The sequence below is a fragment of the Ovis canadensis genome, chromosome 2, assembly GCF_042477335.2.
Source record: "Ovis canadensis isolate MfBH-ARS-UI-01 breed Bighorn chromosome 2, ARS-UI_OviCan_v2, whole genome shotgun sequence".
NCBI classification, from domain to species: domain Eukaryota; kingdom Metazoa; phylum Chordata; class Mammalia; order Artiodactyla; family Bovidae; genus Ovis; species Ovis canadensis.
The window spans coordinates 181004920-181026189 of record NC_091246.1 but is presented as its reverse complement, the minus strand read 5'-3'; the positions used below and the strand labels follow the sequence as shown (position 1 = coordinate 181026189).

At 37.1% G+C, this 21270-nt stretch overlaps 1 protein-coding gene and 2 pseudogenes across 2 annotated transcripts in view; 1 reads left to right on the top strand and 2 right to left on the bottom strand.

Moving 5' to 3' along the window:
- Positions 1-21270, top strand: part of RAB3GAP1 (RAB3 GTPase activating protein catalytic subunit 1) — a 122884-nt gene that overhangs the window by 82954 nt on the left and 18660 nt on the right. For both annotated transcript variants that reach the window (XM_069577717.1, XM_069577716.1), the window contains 7 exons: positions 1711-1803; positions 2224-2393; positions 4715-4804; positions 5699-5871; positions 6829-6883; positions 7746-8117; positions 19708-19845. In XM_069577717.1, coding sequence (XP_069433818.1) covers positions 1711-1803; positions 2224-2393; positions 4715-4804; positions 5699-5871; positions 6829-6883; positions 7746-8117; positions 19708-19845 — 1091 coding nt within the window. The remainder of the gene's footprint in view (positions 1-1710; positions 1804-2223; positions 2394-4714; positions 4805-5698; positions 5872-6828; positions 6884-7745; positions 8118-19707; positions 19846-21270) is intronic.
- Positions 12705-13051, bottom strand: LOC138434008 (small ubiquitin-related modifier 1-like; annotated as a pseudogene).
- Positions 13203-14014, bottom strand: LOC138434689 (ATP synthase subunit d, mitochondrial-like; annotated as a pseudogene).

Genomic DNA, 21270 nt, shown 5'->3' with positions numbered 1-21270 from the left:
CCAGGGATCAAACCAGGGTCTCCTGCATTGCAGGCAGATTCTTTACCAACTGAGCTATCAGGGAAACCCTGATATAACATTATAGAAATGTATTTGTATAACATTTAAAACATAGAACATTTCTGTAACATTATAGAAATGTTATAACATTATAAAAATACTTTTAAAACTGTCATTCACTCTTCAGGTCATAATTATTATATCCCATATCTAGAATTATCTTTCTCTTCCTGCTTTTGTAGATAATGTCTCTTTCATGAAGTCTTCTGAACCCATCTCTATACAGTCTTTTTCTCATATTTAGTGGATGTGAAAATTATTTTCTCCATTTCTGTGTTCATGCATGCCACATTTATTTCATACAGTGTAATACGTTGCCATTCAGCTGATGGAGTTATTACTAAATATTTATTGATAGTTTTGGGGTATTTCCATAAAGCTTTTTTTCCTGAGCTCTGTATCATTCATCATGTTATTCATTAAATGCTAATTAGCATTTACGTATATAAGGTAAAATTCCTGCCATCTTTGTCTTGAGGTATAGGGAAGTAGTGAGGCTTCCCTGGTGGCTCAGTGGTAAAGAATCTGCCAGCCAATGCAGGAGACGCTGAAGACGTGAGTTTGATCCCTGGGTTGGGAAGATGCCCTGGAGAATAAATGGCTACACACCAGTATTCATGCCTAGGAAATTCCATGAGCAGAGGAGCCTGGCAGGCTTTCCAGGAGGTTGCAGAGAGTCAGACACAACTTGGTGACTAAAACAATAAGAACATTGGGAGGTAGGTAGAGGGTTGATAGGAAATGTTTTAGAGTTGGATAGACCTTGTTTTAAATCCTAGATCCACCAACTGCATGAGAAAAGATACTATTTATCTTATTCAGGCCAATAGTAAGTGCTTAATAGTACTATGTCCAATTATTTTTCCTTTCATTCTAGAGGGAATTATAAGAAAAAACTTTTAATAACCTGGGACATAGAGGGGAAGTAAAAGCAAGGCTACCTTTGAAATGGGATTAAGTTTTTGCATTGGGTGAAGAAACTGAATGGTTCTTTTTCTTTCTTTTTTTTTTTAATGTCAAACTTAATGCATTTTTATGACCAGAATTGCAACAAGAGTGGCAGATGTCTCTCATTTTTTTTTAATACTGGGTCAAGACTAATCTCATGGCCCTGCTCAGACATCAGTCTCTTGACTGGAAGGGCAGGCAGATCATGCAAGAGTTCAGTTTTGTTTTTTTTTTTAACTTTCTATTAGAATATAGTTGCTTTATAATGTGTTTCTGTTATAGCATAGTGAATCAGTTACATGTCTACATACATCTCTTTTAAAATTTCTTTCCTACTTAGGTCAGTGAAGAGCACTGAGTAGAGTTCCCTTGAATGTTTTTTTTTTTTTCTGCCATATGTTGAAAGTGAAGTCGCTCAGTCATGTCTGACTCTGCGATGCTATGGACTATACCCTGCCAGGCTCCTCCATCCATGGGATTTTCCAGGCAAGAATACTGGAGTGGGTTGCTATTTCCTTCTCCAGGAGATCTTCCCGACTCAGGGGTTGAACTCAGATCTCCCGCACCACAGACTCTACCATCTGAACCACCAGGAAAGCAATATGTTAGTTAATAGCTTTTGTGAAAAGACATGTATATTTATGTATAGGACTGACTTCTTTCAGTTACATTTCAAAAATGAGTAACATTTTTTTTGTGTAGGTGATTTTGTCACTGAATTTTTTAAAATTTGCCGTCGAAAGGAGTCAACTGATGAGATTCTTGGACGATCCACATTTGAGGAAGAAGGGAGAGGTGACTTAACTTTTTCTCTTTTTTAAAGTTATTTTCAAATGTCTAACTCTTTCACACATTTTCCAGCAGCTCTTCATCTATTTTTCTCATTCAGGTTATATTAGGGAATCACGTTTTGATGAACTAAACAGCTACCATTTTCTCTTGGCTATACCCTGAGCTTAAAACATTGTGTGATTAATAAGAAAATGTAAGATATTTTTAAAAACAGAGTTTTAGAGGTTTATTTTTGAAGTTCCTGGGCAGAAATTGTTACACCTTTGTTAATCATGCATCTATATAAAGCTGAACATGCGTATTAATGAAAAGTCACTGATGAAAAGAGTGACTAAAGTATTCTGTACAGTCATCAGTTTATTCATCACTTTAACCTGCTAAGGTTGATGATGTAATATGTATTCATTTCTATTCTTTTTATAGAAATTGCTGATATAACTCATGCTTTGTCAAAGTTGACAGAGCCTGCACCGGTTCCAATTCATAAATTATCAGTCTCTAACATGGTGCACACTGCAAAGAAGAAAATACGGAAACACAGAGGTGTGGAAGAATCACCACTGAATAATGATGTCCTCAATACTATTCTTTTGGTAACTAAATGTAATGTTTTTTTGTGTCTGTATGTGCACTCATTTATTATCTATTCAGTCCTGTCTGTGTGGTAGGTACTAGATGGGGCTATAAAATGAGTAAAACACAATCTCCACATTCAGAGTTGCCGGTGGTGTAGTGGGAATAAGAAAAGTGAACAGTAATTATAATACCATGTTACATGTAAGAATTCTGGCAAAGGGCCTGTGAGAACACAGCAGAGGGGTGCATCTGTCTGTCTGAGCAGTGGGAATCAGGGAGAGCTTCACAAAGAGGGGACAGTTGAGCTAGTCATAAATGGATGAATGTTTAGAAGTGGACGAATTGCAGAGGCCTGAGAGAGCATGTCGGATAATCTGGTAGATTGCAGGGTACTTCCCAGAGAGGGGTCAGGGATGAGACTGAAGAGTAGCTGGTGAAGTGCTTGCTGAAGCATGGGACTTCATCTTACAGTTTAATGCCACTTTAAGCAGGAGGTTGACATGATCAAAATGGTATTCTTGAAAACTTTGTAGCAAGTACTAGAAGGGGCTAGGGTGTCTCCTAGGTATAGGTTGGTGGAACAGGTCCAGCCCAGGGACCATACACACCAAGGTTAATCCTGATTTGTTGTTTGACTTTGAACAAGCCATTTAACTTCAGTTTCTTCATCTGAAGTGAATCTAATAAAAGCCTGTGAAGTTGTTGGATGCATTAAAGGACCTTCTGTTACACTGGTATTTAATAGAACTTTGCTAAATCATAGCTATTCTTACTATAATTGTAGTTACAGTCTTACTTCTGACAGCTTGTGCATTAAGACATTCTTGGGAAAAAGCTTTAAGAGTAGTGCAATGAAAAGAATATAGGACTTGAAAACTTCAAGTTAATTTTAGCCCTGCTATTTATCTGAGCAAGACTTTTTAGCCAGATTTTTAGTTTGTTTATTTGTAAGAGATGTGGGCACTGATACATAGCTCACGTAGTGGTATGAAAATAGGATACTGTGTATAAATGTGCTTACTAGTGGATGTTGACACTTGGTTGTTCCTCTCCTTAAGAAGAAAAATCTCTTCAACGTGTTCTGTTCAGTTCATTTCAGTTCAGTGGGTCAGTCATGTCCGACTCTTTGCGACCCCATGAATCGCAGCCCGCCAGGCCTCCCTGTCCATCACCAACTCCTGGAGTTCACCCAAACTCATGTCCATCGAGTCGGTGATGCCATCCAGCCATCTCATCCTCTGTCGTCCCCTTCGCCTGCCCCCAATCCCTCCCAGCCTCAGGGTCTTTTCTAGTGAGTCAACTCTTTGCATGAGGTGGCCGGAGTATTGGAGTTTCAGCTTTAGCATCAGTCCTTCCAGTGAACACCCAGGACTGATCTTCTTTAGGATGGACTGGTTAGATCTCCTTGCAGTTGAAGGGACTCTCAAGAGTCTTCTCTAACACCACAGTTCAAAAGCATCAATTCTTTGGCGCTCAGCTTTCTTCACAGTCCAGCTCTAACATCCATACACAACCATTGGAAAAATCTCTTGAGCATGTTCTGTTCAGTTCTGTAGTACATGGCAAAGTATGCAAAGGAATTACATGTCAGCGGTACCACAAAACACTTGGGGAGATTAGTGATTAAAGGATTGAAAATAAATTTCTGTAGAGAAGGCCCCTTCTTAAGGATATATCCTTAAGAGATTTTATTCCAATTATGTAGCTCAGTTGTATGCACTGCAATTTTTTTTAACCACTCTGCACACCCTCACATATGCACCCTCACCCTCACATAAATCCTCACATGTATTAACAGAAATCATGTAGAAAAGATACATCAGTCATTACAGGTTTAGTCTGCTTCCCACTTTCTGTAAGTATCTCGTAAGATAAAATTATGGGTCTTTAATGTCATACTTGTAGCATTTCGTATATGAAAACCTGTGGGTTGTATTTCTCCATGGAGCCTCACAAGTGTTTGGGTGTTTAAAATTTTTCTTTTGTAATTTTATCTATTTAATAATAACACTTTAAAAAAATTTAATGACCTTGGATGAGCCTGAAATCATAGTGCACAGATTCTGGTTTTGCATTTTGTGAACTACATAATTCACAGAACCTGGTGGTTACATTTAAGAAAAATCTGATTTTAAAATTGACTAGTCACTCTGTTTTTTGGAGAAAAATAGAAAATAATTGAGATAGTGTAGAACCAACTGGCCAATACAGTAAGAGCATTCTCATTGTTTTAAAAACACAAGTGTTAAAATGTCAAATGGTGTTTATAAGAGTTACAAAAGTCTGCAAAGTAATAAATTTCATTGAAAATGTGATTATTTTCTTTCTTTCCCCTAAGTTCTTATTCCCTGATGCTGCTTCTGAGAAACCATTAGATGGGACTTCTTCAACAGACAATAGTAATCCTCCACTAGAGAGTGAAGAATATGTAAGTTAATTAATGTTAAATATTTTAAATGCATTGAATTTCTAGGGATTTTGCTATATTTCTAGCAACAGTCATGAGATCTACCTCACAGCAATGACTACTGTAAACAGTTTTATGTCTCTATACCTGTCATTTAAGCTCATCCTCAGTTTAACAAAGACTTGGATGAGGAAAACATGATAATTTTCTAGCATTCACTATAAAACTTTCTCTGTTATGAAATAAGGATCTTTTTATTGTAAAAATCACCTTAGGAAAACTTGAGTGACCATCATGGCCTCCATTCAGTGACCTACTATAGAACGTTAACATAGGTACATATTTTGGGTAAAAGAAGTTTTCTGGAAATAATGAAAAAATATACTGTGTATGAATTGTAGGATATCCTTCACTTTAAATTTTTCATAAGTCATCAAATTTATGTTTTGCAATAGATTCTTCTTTGTATTTCAAAACTAGACAGAGAGTAGAAAATTCTTTAATAGAGTAACATGTAAAATGAAGTAAAATTTTCATGTTTTCCTTTTTGAAGTCTTTGATAAATTGAGAGATAAGTTTAAATGACTGGTGTAGAGATATATCAAATTGTTAACAATACTGTTAGGAAGTGATTTCATGATATAACACATAAATTTAGAGTATATCTTAAAGATTTCACAGAAGAAACTTAAAGCTGTACCTTTAGCCTCACTAAAATATAGTGTCACATTTTGATCCTTGTAGAGATCGTGAAAACATGGAGCTGCCTAAGAAAAATTGAGGCAATAATGTTTTAGACATTTGATAGAAGACTGATTAATTTCAGATGTTAAAATCTCTACCTACACAGTTTCTGATTATACATGTAAATATATTGTTAACAAGTTTTGTTTGTTTCTATTTTGTTAAATTTAGAATCTCTACAATCAGTTCAAATCTGCACCGTCTGATAGTTTAACATACAAGTTGGCTTTGTGTCTTTGTATGATCAATTTCTACCATGGAGGACTGAAAGGAGTGGCACATCTCTGGCAGGAATTTGTTCTTGAAATGCGTTTCAGATGGGAAAACAACTTTCTGATTCCAGGGTAATAATTTCAGTTCCCGGTTGTAGAGATAGTATTTTTATTTCTTCACAAAATTTGACTTCTGACTCATTATAATTCTCCTCTTATAGGAAATCTGCCCCAAGAAAATGATAAGAAACTTAGGATATGATTTCTGTTCATTGCTGATAGAGAATATTAGAAAATATAGAGAATATATATAGAAATATGTATAGAAAAATAATTGGAAAGAAATATAACAAAATGTTAACAGTAGTTTAATTGGAGGGAAAACATCTTAAGAGTTCAGAAGTTTGGGTGTTAAATATTACCTATAATTTTTTTATATAGCTTATGTTGACATTTCATTTAAAGAGTTTAGCATATATGTTGATACTGTATAGATTACTGTTCATTTGTCCATCCTACTCAAACTAAGGGGAGAGAATCATGATATTGGTAATACAAAATGGTAACTGATCCAAAAATGTTTACTCCTAAGTCATTTGCCAGCCTCTACTTAACTGGATTCTCTTTTGGCTAATTACTGGGAACCACCTCATTTAGAGTAGAGGAAATCCAGGCTCCCTTCAGCAAAAGAGAGGTGGAGATCAATGGATTTTATATTGAGAATCTACCATAATGATTGAGAACTGAATAAATAGTATAACTTCCTTTGTAGTGTTTGAAAGACTGCATGCTAGCTACTTCCTAGGGTGGATTTCAAGGCCTTAAATTTTTAAAGTTTCTGTTAGCTTGAGAGCTGTCACTACTTTGCTGTTGCGTTTTGTCTATTGTACTTGCTGTTGGTAAATTATGGACTAGGAGAATGAAATAAATTGTGATCTTTTAATTTTATTTGCTCCATCTAAGTTGCCTAATTTGTAGAAGTCTAGTTTTGCTCTCTTATCTATGTGGTTTAAATATATGGTGGTATAAAAATATGCATATCTGAAGCAATTCTACTGATAAGCTTTTTTCTACTCCTTTATTTAATAGATTAGCAAGTGGACCCCCAGATCTGAGATGCTGTTTACTACATCAGAAGCTACAGGTAAAAATTTCCCAGTGGCAGTATATAATTTGTGACAGTGGTTAGGTCAAGTTATTCTGACATTAAATATAATAATAGATTATAAGCTGTTTTCATTACAGGTTATTTCATTTCATTTCATTATAGGTTACTTAAGTCACTGTCATTCACACCAAGGTCCAGGGAAAGGGTGGAGACTGAAAAGAAAATATTCAGGCACTGGATAAATTTTTACTGTAACTGTCACTGGTGAAACAGCAGTTTCCTCAGTCCTTGTCCTTGCAAAGGGAAAAATTCATTCTAGAGATAAAGAGCAGTTTTAAGCAGCAGCAGTTTTATTAAGCAAAGAGAACATAAGCTCCCATGAAAGGATGAGAATAGGCAGTCTAGAAACCAGAAACTGCCCTGAAGTGGGGGTAGGGTTGGTTTTTCAGAGTGGTGGAAATTCTCTTCCTGTGTCTTGTGTTATTTGATAAGTTGATTGACAGCTTTAGCTTATATAACTTGTATCCTTGTGTACAGGTGTTTACCCATAAGCACCCAAGCAAAACCCACAGAGGGCAGGCAAAAACTGCAATGCTGGTTTATTACAAACACAGTGTAATGAGCCCTGGGTTATTACTTTGAGTCACCTTTTAGGTCTTGGTGCACCTGTGCTGGCAGTTTTTGTCTAGCTTACTCCTAATAAGGCTGGTAACTTAGGGATCGTTGACCACAAAAGCCAGGGTCTCTGGGTATGTTCTGATCACCAGTGTCCAGGAAGGGGAAGGAAAAATAACTGTCCAGGATATGGCTGGGACCCATGCATGTCTGACTAACAATTCATACATAATAATAAATATAATAATAAAATAATAAATAATTTTGTTTCTGTTTTCTTAAGATGTTAAATTGTTGTATTGAAAGAAAGAAGGCACGTGATGAGGGGAGAAAGACAAGTCCTTCAGATAATGTGACTAATACATATTCAGGGGATGCTGGAAAATCTGGAGATCAGCTGGGGCCAGATAATTTGAGAGAGGCAGATAAGGACAAAGGAGAGGTGGGAAAATCATGGGATTCTTGGAGTGACAGCGAGGAAGAGTTTTTCGAATGCCTAAGTGATACTGAAGAACTTAAGGGAAATGGACAAGAGAGTGGCAAGAAAGGAGGACCTAAGGAGATGGCAAGTTTAAAGCCTGAAGGACGACTCCATCAGCATGGGAAACTCACACTGCTGCATAATGGAGAACCTCTCTACATTCCAGTGACCCAGGTGGGACGGGGACTGGTTCTTTAAGTTGTATTGTTGTTGTTGCTTATATAACTTTATCCTAGTAGGAGATGATTACTTTGGATAAAGACACTTCTTTAAATAGTCTGTGTCTAAAGATCTATAGATTTGAAATCTAAATAAACTATTGGGGTTTTTAGGTCTACTATTTGTGCAGCTGAGAAATGTTTTGAAGTTTCAGTAGATAGTACTTCATCATGTATACAGTGACCTGTTAGTTCTTTGGGTGTTTAAAAAAAAACAAAACCCAGAAATATTGGTGGGAAGAACAAAAGTAAAAATGCTTGATTTATGTAATTAGTTCTTATCTGTTCAATATGTAGTTTGAACACATTTTATACCATTAGGAAATGGAATAGCAACAGCTCAAGACCTAAGGAAGAGCAATGGTTTGGGGGTTTTTTGGGGTTTTTTTGCATAGGTAATAAGTACATTTTATTGTGAAAATCTGAATCTAGAAAAAGTGAAAGTCACCACCCATTAATTCCAGTTATCTGTAGAAATAACCATTATTATTGGTTTGGGTTATAGTTTTTTATACCTATTTCTATGCATTGATGTATGAACACGTATGCATATGGTACATAGTTGTGTGGATTTTTAAAAATCTGTGTATTGATATGTAGCTTTTTAACCTAAAAGCTTGAGATCTCTTCATGTCATTACATATGGATCTACTTCATCTCTTTAATTGTTGTATAATATTCCATAGCATTGGAAGAGCCATAGTTTAACTCTTCCTCTCTTAATGCATAATGTTATTTGAAGCTTATTGCTATTATCATGCTACAGTATAAATTCTTGTTTTTCAGTATTATCTATTTCACATATGAGTGTTTCTCCAAGGGAGATATGGAATTTCTATATAAATAAATATATAAGATATAAAATTCCTCTTCAAAAGGGCTGTACCTACTTTATACCCCATCATTGATGAGTATAGGAATAAGGGAATACCACTATCTCCCCAACTTTCTTTTCACACTTCCTTCCATATATATGTGTTGAGTACATAGTATATGCCAGCCACTGTCTTGGGACTATAGGATTTTAGTAGCAAAATTGTATGGTACATTTCTTGAGCTCATGTTACTTGTATTCATCTTTTAATTTTTTATAAAAAACTGACATTACCAGTCATAAAAGCTTTTGCAAATATGATGGGCAGAAGTGGTATCTCAATGTTCTAGATTGTATTTCTCTGATTTTTGATGAACCTTAGTGTCTTTTTAATATGTTTACAGCTATTCTTCCCTGTAAGTTGTATTCCATTTTTCTTTTAGGTTGATGTTCTATTCTTATTGATTTATATGAGTCTTTTATATTTTAAATATAAATAATCTGTTAATACATTGTATATGTTTTCTCCTAGTTATTTTAAAAATGTGTCTATTTACTTACCTATTGAGTTATAAATTATAACTAAAGTGCACAAACTTCAAGTAAATAGTTTGAGTTTTTTCATATTTAGAGACCCATTTAACTACTACTCATATCAAGATACAGAAAATTCTCATCATTCTAGAATAGCAATGATCAATAGAACTTTCTTTGAAGATGAACATGAGTATTTTGTGCTATCCAGTACTATAGCCATTATCTATCTATATGTAGCTGTTGAGTACTTGAAATGTGGCTAGTGCAACTGAGAAACTGAATTTTTTATTTAATATAATTTCCTAAAATTTAAATAGCCAGATGTATGGAATGCCATAGCCTAGTATTCCCCTCCAGGTTAACTGTTTTTATAACTTTTATCAGCATAGGTTAGTTTTACCAGTTTTTGAATATCATCAATGGAATCATACTTTGCTTGCTCTTTGTGTATAAATGGAATTGTGTACACTTGTGTTGTCCATTTTTAACTACCATCTGTGAGATTCATCCATGTCATGACATGAATCAATATTTGTGCATGTTTTATTACTTTATACTATTCTGTGAATATGCCACTCAATTCTTACAGTATATTGTTTATTCATTCGCCTGTTGGCTTCCCTGGTGGCTCAGTTGATAAAGCGTCTGCCTGCAATGTGGGTGACCTGGGTTTGATCCCTGGGTTGGGAAGAACCCCTGGAGAAGGAAATGGCAACCCACTCCAGAATTCTTGCCTGGTGAATTCCATGGAAAGAGGAACCTGGTGGGCTACAGTCCATGGTGTCACAAAGAGTTGGACACGACTCAGTGACTTTCACTTTTTTCATTCACCTGTTGATGGAATTTGAGTTGTTTATAGCTAAAGTCATTATAAATAAATGAACATTCTTATAAGTTGAATATTTCTTTTGGATATATTCTTAAGAGTAGAATTGTTGGGCCATGTGGTAGCAATATGTTTGAATTTCAGTAGATATTGCTAAACAGTCTCCCAAAGTGGTTGAATTAATTTATATTCCCTCCAACAGTACAAAATAATTGTGGTTTATGCCACATAATCACTTATAATTGGTTTGTCAGGGGTCCCAGCACCACTCCCAGGTTTCACGATTTGTTGGGAGGACTTATGAAGTGAGGTAAAGTGAAGCAAAGTCACTCAGTCGTGTCCGACTCTTTGCGACCCCATGGACTGTAGCCTACCAGGCTCCTCTCTGTCCATGGGGTTCTCCAGGCAAGAGTACTGGAGCGGGTTGCCATTTACTTCTCCAGGGGATCTTCCCGACCCAGGGATTGAACCCAGGGATTGAACCCAGGTCTCCTGCATTCCAGGCAGACACTCTAACCTCTGAGCCACTAGGGAGGACTTAAAGGACTCAGCATATAATCATGCTCACAGCTGTAACTTAATACAGCAAAGGGATGCAAAGCAAAATCAGAAGAAAGGAAATGGCACATGGGACAAATTTCAGAGGATATCAAGCACAAGCTTCCAAGGGTCTCCTTGCAGTATAGTCAAACAAGATGCACTTAACTCTAGCAATTGGTTGTGACCACGTGTAAATGTTGTCTACCAGGGAAACTTGTCAGGGGCTCAGTGGTCAGGGTTTTTATTGGGGCTGGTCACATGGCACCTTCTGCCTAGCATGTGCCAAAATTCCAGATTCCCAGAAGGAAAGTAGATGTTTAGCATAAACTATATTGTGTGCACAAAATTTAGGCATGTTGTTGTTTAGTCTCTAAATCATGTCTGACTTTAGTGACCCCATGGATTGTAGCCCACCAGGCTCCTCTATCCATGTGATATCCCAGGCAAGAATACTGGAATGAGTTGCCATTTCTTTCTCCAGGGGATCTTCCCAACCCAGGAATCAAACCCGGGTCTCCTGTGTCTCCTGCATTGCAGGAGGATTCTTCACCACTGAGCCACCAGGCATAATAAACCGTGTTTATCAGTTTTGAATATGGTGGGACTCTGCCAAAATCCCTGTTTCCAGAAGCCAGCCAAGCCAGCCAACTTTGCAAACAGGCCTTTCTGAGGAGAGTAATCTGAGGCCTGCTATGTTAACTCTTCTCTGCACACATATTTTTTTAAGGTATTTTGTGATGCTTTAATGAAAGGAAATATATGTAATACATTTTTCATTATTAAACAACTGTAGGAATTCACTAAAGAAATACCTCAACCACAAACATATAGCATGGATAAAAGAAAATAAGTTAGGGCATATAACTAATAAACAAAAGATCTATTATTAATATTAGACATAGTATTTTAAGGCAAAGCAATATTTTAGATTAAGTTGACTGCATAATATAAACAGAATAATACACAAGTCACAATTTAATAGATATGCAAGAAATAAAACAAAAATCATAGTATGTGATTATAACATCCCTTCCTTATTTTTATTTTTTTAAACTTTTAATTGAAGCATCATATTTTTACTATGTTGTTATTTTTATTTTTTATGGTTTTTACAAATATTTTGTTTATTTTAGTGAAACTGGTACAGAGACTGTCTATTTAAACCCATATCCCGGCCAAAAAGGATAAATAAAGTAAAAAAGAGCAGTGTTCTGCACGAATAACTTTTAACTGCTAAGGAAAACTAGATCTTTTCTGGGATCTTCTGACAAGATTTTTCTTTCATCTTAAAATGCTTCTCTTCAGTGGAGCCATCTCTGGAGTTAGTCATTATTCTCTGTCATTTTGACTCCAACTGGATATTCCTCTTCTTTTGGTTCAGACCCTCAGATTTTAAAAGTAGCTTCAAGTTAAGGAAAGGTCATTTTCCACAGTTCTGTTTTCCAAAAAACTTCCATCTCCCACTGAAATTCATAGTCCAGGAGTGAAGCAATCACATGATAGAACTTCAGGGCCAATTGGAAATTCATTAGGAACACTTGCATTAGTCGATCTTATTTATCACAAGCCTGCAAATGCATAGTCCTGGGAAAGGTGGAATCTCTATGCACACCTGTAATTTTTTAAAAGGAGAGGGGGCTGAGGTTTGATCACCAAAAATCAACACAATGAAAAGAAACAATAATGAATAATGGACACTAGAATTCAAATTACCAGATGTTTTAAAGAGATGGGGTGCTAGTTTTCAATTCTGTTTTGAACACCACATTACAAAAGAACTATTTTTAAAAAAAAGGATTAAAGGGAAAAAAAATACAAAAGAATATCTATACCGTTGAATGACCCCCTGTTTGTTCTTGATAAACTACAATCACATCTTCCTCCATTCCGAGTTCTTCTGGAGTGTGATTATCAGCAATTCTCTGACCTTCAAAGAGAAACCTGAGTGAATTCATGGGAACTCTCTGTCTTTGACAGTATGATTCTTTGAGTTTCTTGAGATGTGTTGTCATTTTCTCTTTGAAGTGAATCTCACTGCTATCCTGTCCAATGACTCTGAGTTTAATATATTCTCCTTCCTTATCCCCCAAGTCCTCGAAGGTTTTGCTTCCTGGTCAGACATGGTGATGGTGGCTTCCCCCGGGGTCTCCGCACATCAGCGGCCTCGGGTAGGTAGAACCTCACTCTGAGATTTACAACTCCGTCTCTCTACCCAATAGTACAACACAATGGCCGGAGGGACTTCTCTATGCCTTCTCTATGTTATTATTTTTAATGTACACAATTTATAATTCAAGGGCCAGAGCTTTCTCCCAGACTCAAGTTTATAAATTCTCAATTGACTTGTGAGGCCAGTAGGAGTACTTCTTGTCTAATTTGGTTTCTGGAGAGACTTCATTCAAGTCCTTAGTGGTCAGCTGATCAAATGGAATTATGTTCTTCATCTTCTCCAACTTTTTCTCATAGTCCTGAATCCTCGTCTTTGAGAGAGACAAAACTCAGCACAGCTTTTCACGTCTTCTTTTCTTTAGCGTCCACCTGGGCAGTGTGTTTATCCTCTGATATAGGAACCTTTGGACTTCCTTGGTATCTCAGCTGGTAAAGAATCTGCCTGCAATGCAAGAGACCCTGGTTCGATTCCTGAGTCAGGAAGATCCCCTGGAGAAGGGATCGGCTACCGACTCCAGTATTCTTGGGCTTCCCCTGGTGGCTCAGTGGGTAGAGTCCACGAGCAATGCTGGAGACCTGAGTTCGATCCCTGGGTTAGGAAGCTCCCCTGGAGGAGGGCATGGCAACTCCAGTATTCTTGCCTGGAGAATCCCCATGGACAGCGGAGTCTGGCAGGCTGCAATCCATGGGATTGCAAAGAGCTGGACTGAGCAACTAAGCACAGCAGAGGAACCTTTAGGGCATTAAACTTCTTCTCAAAGTCATCCACCAAGCTAGCTTTTGCCACGTTTGCCTTGTAGTAAGCCCAGTCGATGGCAGGTGGCTTCTCAGGCAGAGTAGCCAACCTGGAAGTGAGGGTCTTATTCCAGGACTTCAAGGAGTTAGCCACGGCCTTCTGGTTTCAGGGGATGATCTCCCCAAAAGCTATCTAGTCAGTGGCTTTTAGAGCAAGTTTCCATCCAGCCATCTTAAGAACCTTCACCAACCCCAGGTGGCTCACTAATTGGAGGATAATTACTTCACAATATTGTGGTAGTTTCTGCCATGTATCAGCATGAATCAGCCATAGGCATACATATGTCCACTCCCTTCTCTGTACTCTTCATGATTTCAGTCATTTTAATTTTTGCCTTTCTGGTGGTTTGGTACTATCTTACGTTTTTTTCTTCTCTGATGAATAATAATACTGAATACATTTTCATATATTTATTGCCCATTTGGATATTTTCCTGGTGAAGTGCCTGTTCAAGACCTTTACCTATTTTTCAAAAGTTAGTTGTCTTTTTTCTTATTGCTTTATAAGAATTCTTCACATATTTTCAGTCTGAGTCCTTAGTTATATGTGTATATGTGTGTGTGTGTGTAACAATTTCTCCTAGTCTGTGCATTGCTTATTCGCTTTCTTAATGATGCTTTTTGTTAAATAGCCGTTCTTAATTTTAATAAAGTCTGATCTACCAATATTTTTCTAATGTAGGTACTGCTTTTGTGTCCCATTAAGAAATTAACTACTCTGAGGTCCTGGAGATACTCTTGTGTTTTCTTCTGGAAGGTTTATAGTTTTGCCCATCGTATTTATGTTTGTGACCCATCTTAGACTGACTGTGCTTGGTGTGAGGAAGAGGTTAAGATTCTCTTTTTCTATAAGGATGTACAGTTGTTTTCCAACACCATTATTAAAAAGACCTACCTTTTTCCATGGAGTGGCAGTGATGTTTTTGTCATAAATCATGTGACTGTGTGTGTGTTGGTTTATTTCTGGACTGTTCTGTTAGCCCCTTTGTTTATCCTTGTGTCAGTAATGTACTGTTCTTATTACTGTAGCTTTATAAAAATCTTTTTGTCTTGTAGTATAACTTTTCTGACTTTGTTCTTCAAGATTATCTTGGCTATTCTTTTCATTTCTATGTAAATTTGGAAAACTATCAGTTTCCACATACAAAATTATCTTGCTGAGCTTTTAATTTATTTATCAAATTAGATTTAGCATTGCATTGAATTGGAGAGAATTAACATCTTAACAATATTGAGTCTCATAACCACAAAATGTCTTTCATTTTATTTAATGTTTCTTTTACTTTCCCTTATCAGTGTTTTTTAGATGCTATTTTAAAGAAAGATTTATTTGACTGTGTTGTCCTGTTGCGATACGCAGATCTTCGTGGCTTCATGCAGGGTCTTTCATTGTGGCACATGGACTCTCTGGTTGCAGCTTGTGGGCTCTTTGGTTGTAGCATGCAGACTCCAGTGTGTGGGCTCAGTAGTTGTCAGACAGACTTAGTTGCTCTGCGGCACGTGGGATCTTAGTTTCCTGACCAGGGGTCAAACCTCTGTCCCCTGCATTGCCAGGCAGGTTCTTAACCACTGGACCCACCAGGGAAGTCCCTGTTTTTTAGTTTTTAATATAGAGGTTTTTGTATATCTTTTATTAGGTTTATGTCCCAGTGTTTGTGATTTCTCAAATAAGGTAAATGGTTTTTTTAAATTTAATTTTTAACTTTTTTCCTGATACATAGCAATAGTTGATTGCTGTATATTGACTTTGAATCTGGAAATCTAATTACATTCACTTATTTCTAGTAGTTTGTAGATTAGAGTTTTCTATATACACAGTCATGTTGTCTGTTAATATAGACAATGTGAATTATGGTTTTCTGAACTGTACACTTTTTGATTCTCTTTCATGTCTTATTGCACTGGCTAGGACCTCAGGTACAGTGTTGAATAATTGACATCCTCCTCTTAATTTCAGAATGAAATCATGTGACAGTCTTTGAGTGTATGTGATGTATGTATCATTTATTTTATGAAGGAGATTCCTATTCCTAGTTTCTGAGAGTTTATATCATAAACAGGTATTGTATTTTATCAAATGTTTATCCTGCATATTGAAATAATCATAAAATCATTGAGTTTTAAATGAAATAGTATATGATAAGTGAATGATACCATGTTTAATTCAAAATAACCACTCAATTTTTAGCTATTATTTTCTGAGAACTTTTTCTTATATAAGACATAAGAGGCTAATATTGCTTCCCAGGATGCAAGGATTTACTTAAAAGTTTTTGTGACTAGTTTTTATATTCTGAAATGGGTTGATCACTTGTAATAATAGTGCAGTGGGATATGGGATGTTTGTTTGATAATTTGAAACATGGATTCTGTTAACTTTATTTCCTTGCTCATATTGTTTCTTTGTGAGGTGGCTGTTAGTTATGACATTAATTTTGTTTGCTTGACAGGCCTAATCTTTTTGCTTCTTTATATGTTTTAAAAGTAAATTATGTTTTAGATATTTCATCACTAACATTTAGTATTAGGACAGAAATATTCTAATACTGGAAACCGAGTACTTATTTTTTCTAATTTTGTTATGGTGCATGTAGTTGACATTGAGGTCTTGTGGCACAGACTCAGGTTTTGGAATCTGGCAGAACTAGATTTATAGCTTGGCACCACCAATTATTATTACTAGAATTGCTAGTACAAGCAATTTCTGAGCCTTGTTTATCTCTCAAAAAATACATTAGTTTTCATTTTCTATAATTTATTTTATATAATTGTAACTTTTTTGTGTGTGGGAAGTCTTTCAGCATAATTATTTTGAGATTCATGTATGCTGTGGAGAATCTTTTGAAGCAGGAGTTCTTAAGTAGTGGATTAGAACCAAACTAATAGCTCTCAAAGTCAGCATCAGATAGATATCCTAGATTCTCTTTGGTTTGCCACTTTTATGACATTGGGCAAGACACTGTCTCCACACTGTTTCACTACATGTTAAAATGCCCAGTTCACTTCTCAGTGATGAGATCATGTACATGAGAAAGCTTTGGGTATATTCAGATGTGGTACATGTAAGAATTATAGTCCTGGGTTTCCCTGGTGGCTAAGAATCCACCTTGCAATGCAAGGGACACCAGATTGGTGCCTGGCCCGGTTAGGATCCCACATGCCGCGTGGCAACAAAGCCCATGTGGCCACTAGTACTGAGCCCTGGCTCTAGAGCTGCAAGCTGCAAGTACTGAAACCCATGGGCCTAGGGCCTGTGCTCTGCAACAAGAGAGGCCGCTGCAATGAGAAGCCAGGGGACCACAGCTAAGAGTAACTACCGCTCACTGTAACACAGCAACAAAGACCCAGCACAGCCAGAAATAAAAAAGTCTTAAAAAAGGAAGAAGTATAGTCTTCATGCTACTTGCCACTTGTATTCCTCTTGATCATGTTTTTCACTTACATTTTGTCTGAGTTCCCAGGTGGGAAGGATAATCAGTACCTTCTTTCAGTCGCTTCCTTTCCTTCAGGAGGAGGCAAAAGGACAATGAAAAGTAGTTTCTTTTCATGGAAATAATGAGGGAGTTTGCTCTTGAGTATATTGCTTCATTGGAGATTCATATAACTTTTGAATTTGACTGAGGAGTTTTGATATAGGGAAAGTAAAGTAAAAAGCTTATGATACAACCTAAGTATTTTGTCTATAATTGCGAATGTTTATTGAGTTTGTGCTCAAATCTGTTCTTTACAGCAATGGATCACATAAAACTGGGGTAATTGCTCAAGGTAACAGATCTGAGATTTAAATACAGGCATGTTGCTTCTAGAGACCAAGCGCTTAACCACTCTGTCATGCTGCCTTACCAATTATTACTCACCCCCAGGTAACAATGACCTTAAAAGTGATATATGTTCATTATAGAGACAACAAAACAAAAACTCACAGTTCCATAATCCAGAGGTAATCACTGTTAAAGTACTTCCTTGCCCTTTTTTCCTGTATCCAACCATTTCCCTGTTATATTGGACATTCAGATTCTTTGAATTTTCATGCTGTTATAAATGATGCTACCGTGATATTTCTAGAAGTGGAATTATTGGGTCAGAGGGCATGATCATAAATGCTTGCTATGTATTGGTGGCCAGATTGTTGTTCAGGAAGATTTATATTCTCTCCAACAGTGTTTGAAAGTGCCCCTGTAGGGTTGTTTCAAAAATGAGGATGATAAGAAGGGAAAAAGTTACTTTCAGAAGAAAAAAAGTTACTTTCTTCTGTTTGTTGCTGTGTTTTGAATGCTGTACCTTTACCTTTCTTCTACTTTATTTCTGAAAGAAATCTGTGAAAATTGTCTCTGTGGCAGAGGTTCTCAACTGGGAACTGTGTTTGGCCTCCCAGGGGTATTTGGCAAGGTTTGGAAACACTGGATTGTCATGAGGTGGAGTGGTAACACAGGCGGTAGAGGTACTATTGCAATAGGCAGGAGCAGTGATATGCTGCTAAACATCCTACAGTGCGTAGAAGAGGCTCCACAACAGAGAATTATCCAGTCTAAAATGTCAGTAGTATGAGACTGAGAAAAAACTTGCTTTATAGTAAGCTCCTGAAATCTAGAAGAAATCTATTTATTGACAAGACACTTACTTCTGCTGTGTCTTATCCTATTATCTAAGAATAAAAGAGCCCATGGCTTTCTGGTTTTAACAGCAAAGCAGGCAAGATTTGTTTGGTTAGTCTCTGACTTGTTAAGTTCTTCATATTTCAAATATAAAATCAAATGGAATCAGTTCCTAGAGAACTTTCCTCAACCCCTTTGAGCAGTTTTGAAATGTTTCTGTCACTTTCTTAATGATTCTACAGTTATTTCTTCCTTTAGAGTTGCCTTTGCTGCTGTTTTATTTGGGGTTGCCATTAAAATATAGAATGTCTCTTATTCCCAAAATAAAAAACAACCAGCTTCTTGTGGGAACTGATAATTTCAATGTGTTTGGAACCTAAACTCAGTGCAACTCCTCCAACATAAAACATAGTTATTTAGGGGCTTTTACTTGGTGTTCAGTTCATTTGCGTTTATTTTCATACATATATCAATTTTCTTCTTTCACTAGTTACAATAAAAACCTTGTTGCAAGTAATAATGACATTCATAAAGATATTTAGGACTTCATTTCTTTATCGTTGTTATTCAATCACGCAGTCATGTCTGACTCTTTGCAACCCCATAAACTGCAGCATGCCAGGCTTCCCTGTCCTTCACTATCTCTTGAGTATGCTCAAACTCATGTCCATTGAGTCAATGATGCCATCCAGTCATCTCATTGTCTATCACCCTCTTCTCCTCCTGCTGTCAGTCTTTCCCAGCATCAGGGTCTTTTCCAGTGAGTCAGCTCTTCACATTAGGTGACCAAATTATTGGAGCATCAGCATCAGTCCTTCCAAAGAATATTCAGGGTTGATTTCCTCTAAGATATCATCACTGACTTGATGGACCTGAGTCTGAGTGAACTCCGAAAGTTGGTGATGGACAGGGAGGCCTGGCGTGCTGCGATTCATGGGGTTGCAAAGAGTCAGACACGACTGAGCGACTGAACTGAACTGAACTGAAGATACCATTAGTAGAGAGGAAAATGTTCAGTGCGTCCAGTTCCTCTCAAGAGGAAACAAGATGATATCTGTTGGGGAGGGGAGCACTGAAAGTCATGTTTATTCTTATTAACCTGTTACTTTTTTGTGTAGGTTCCAAAAAACTTGAGAATTTCTTTGAATTCTTTTAAATACATATCTTGTGACTGCTAGAGCTGAAACAGTTGTTGTCTTTGTTCTATTTTTATAGTTCTGCTTTCTCTAAAAAAAGCTATTCATGAGCTTTGTCCTTTTGTGCTCTGCAGGAACCAGCACCTATGACAGAAGATCTGCTCGAAGAGCAGTCGGAGGTTCTAGCTAAATTGGGTACATCGGCAGAAGGGGCTCACCTCCGAGCGCGCATGCAAAGTGCATGTCTGCTCTCGGATATGGAGTCTTTTAAGGTGGGTCACACTGTCAGAGCTCGGGAGTCTGTTTTGAGCTATTCTGGGATGAAGCTGTGAAAGTCACTCTATAAAGTGGTGTGAAGGCCTGAATGTCTTTTTTTCATTAAATGTTTTGATTTCATTAGTAGTTACAACACCCTGCCTCCATCCCCTAAAGGTCACAGTCAAGCTTGCTTCTTGAATTTAAAAAAGAAAAGAACAATCTTTGAATAATAGTTGAAAGTTGAGAACTGAATCATTTCTTTATGTGTATTGGGCTGTCTTCTTCCTTTGTGTCAGTCGATTTAATACAAGGCTTTTAGGAACCCCTTCGAATTTAACATAGGCTGGTTCATTCAACAAACCTTTGACTGCCTACTTTGTGACTGGCACTGTGATTAGGTAATTAAGTATAATGTTTATCCTCAATTATAGTCTGTTGAGGTTGTGGGAAGGGATATGTAAATAATCATTAAGTGATGAGTTCTCTTAGGAAATCAAGGTCAAAAAGGTGACTGACTCTGCTGAGTGGGAATCATGGAAAGTTTCTCAGAAAAGTCACCTTTTAGGGTGCGAAGGCATTTGCTACATGGAGAAGAATATTTTAGGCTTAGATATAGGCCTGTATCTAGGACACAGAGGAATCAGAGAGTGGTGACACTTAAACCCAAGGATAAAGAGTCTTGTTGAATTACTTACTCGTGAAAGCAGAGGTACTTCCACGTACATTAAAAAGAAAACAGTGGGTAGTTCAGTGGGCCATAGGGCTTCCCTTTCCTGCTCCTGATTTTCTGAACTGTCTCATGCCCAGACTTTCCTCCTTAACCTACTGATACCTGCAGTGGGCTCCATCTCTTCATTCCACAGCCTTTCTTAGTGCTGCTTTTGTGCTATGTAGGCCAGCCGAAGTTTGGTATTTGAATGTAAACACTCCATGAAAACCTATGCCACTTGCATCTTGACTGCTAACAAAGTTAAGTGACAGTAAAAGGGAGCTTTTTTATTCCATTTTTTTGTTTACCCCATCATTCCTAAGAGAAGAAATCTTTAGTAAACCTCTTGAGCGTTGCAAGTTTTCCTTAGAGATTAGAAAGATACAGAAAATCTTTGCATTTTGCTGTGAGACAAGAAAGAGATGTGTTGTTTTAAAAGAGATGGTTGGTACAGTGGATAAAGAGAAGCCAGTTGACTGTCAGGGCCTGTGTTAAGTCAAAAAGGTAGAGAAGGCAATTGGCTTAGGGTTGTGCACAGTAGGAAGTACTGGCTCCATCGCAGCTGTTTTTTAACCCAGCCGTTATCTGCCTTCATAATCATCTGTGCCTGTCCTACTAAAGTGTCCTGTAGAAGCATGTGCAGGAGGACATTCCCAATTGGAACTGTAAATGCTTTTTCCCATAGAAACATATTTGCCTCTCATGGTAAGGTGCTGTATAATTCCTTTAA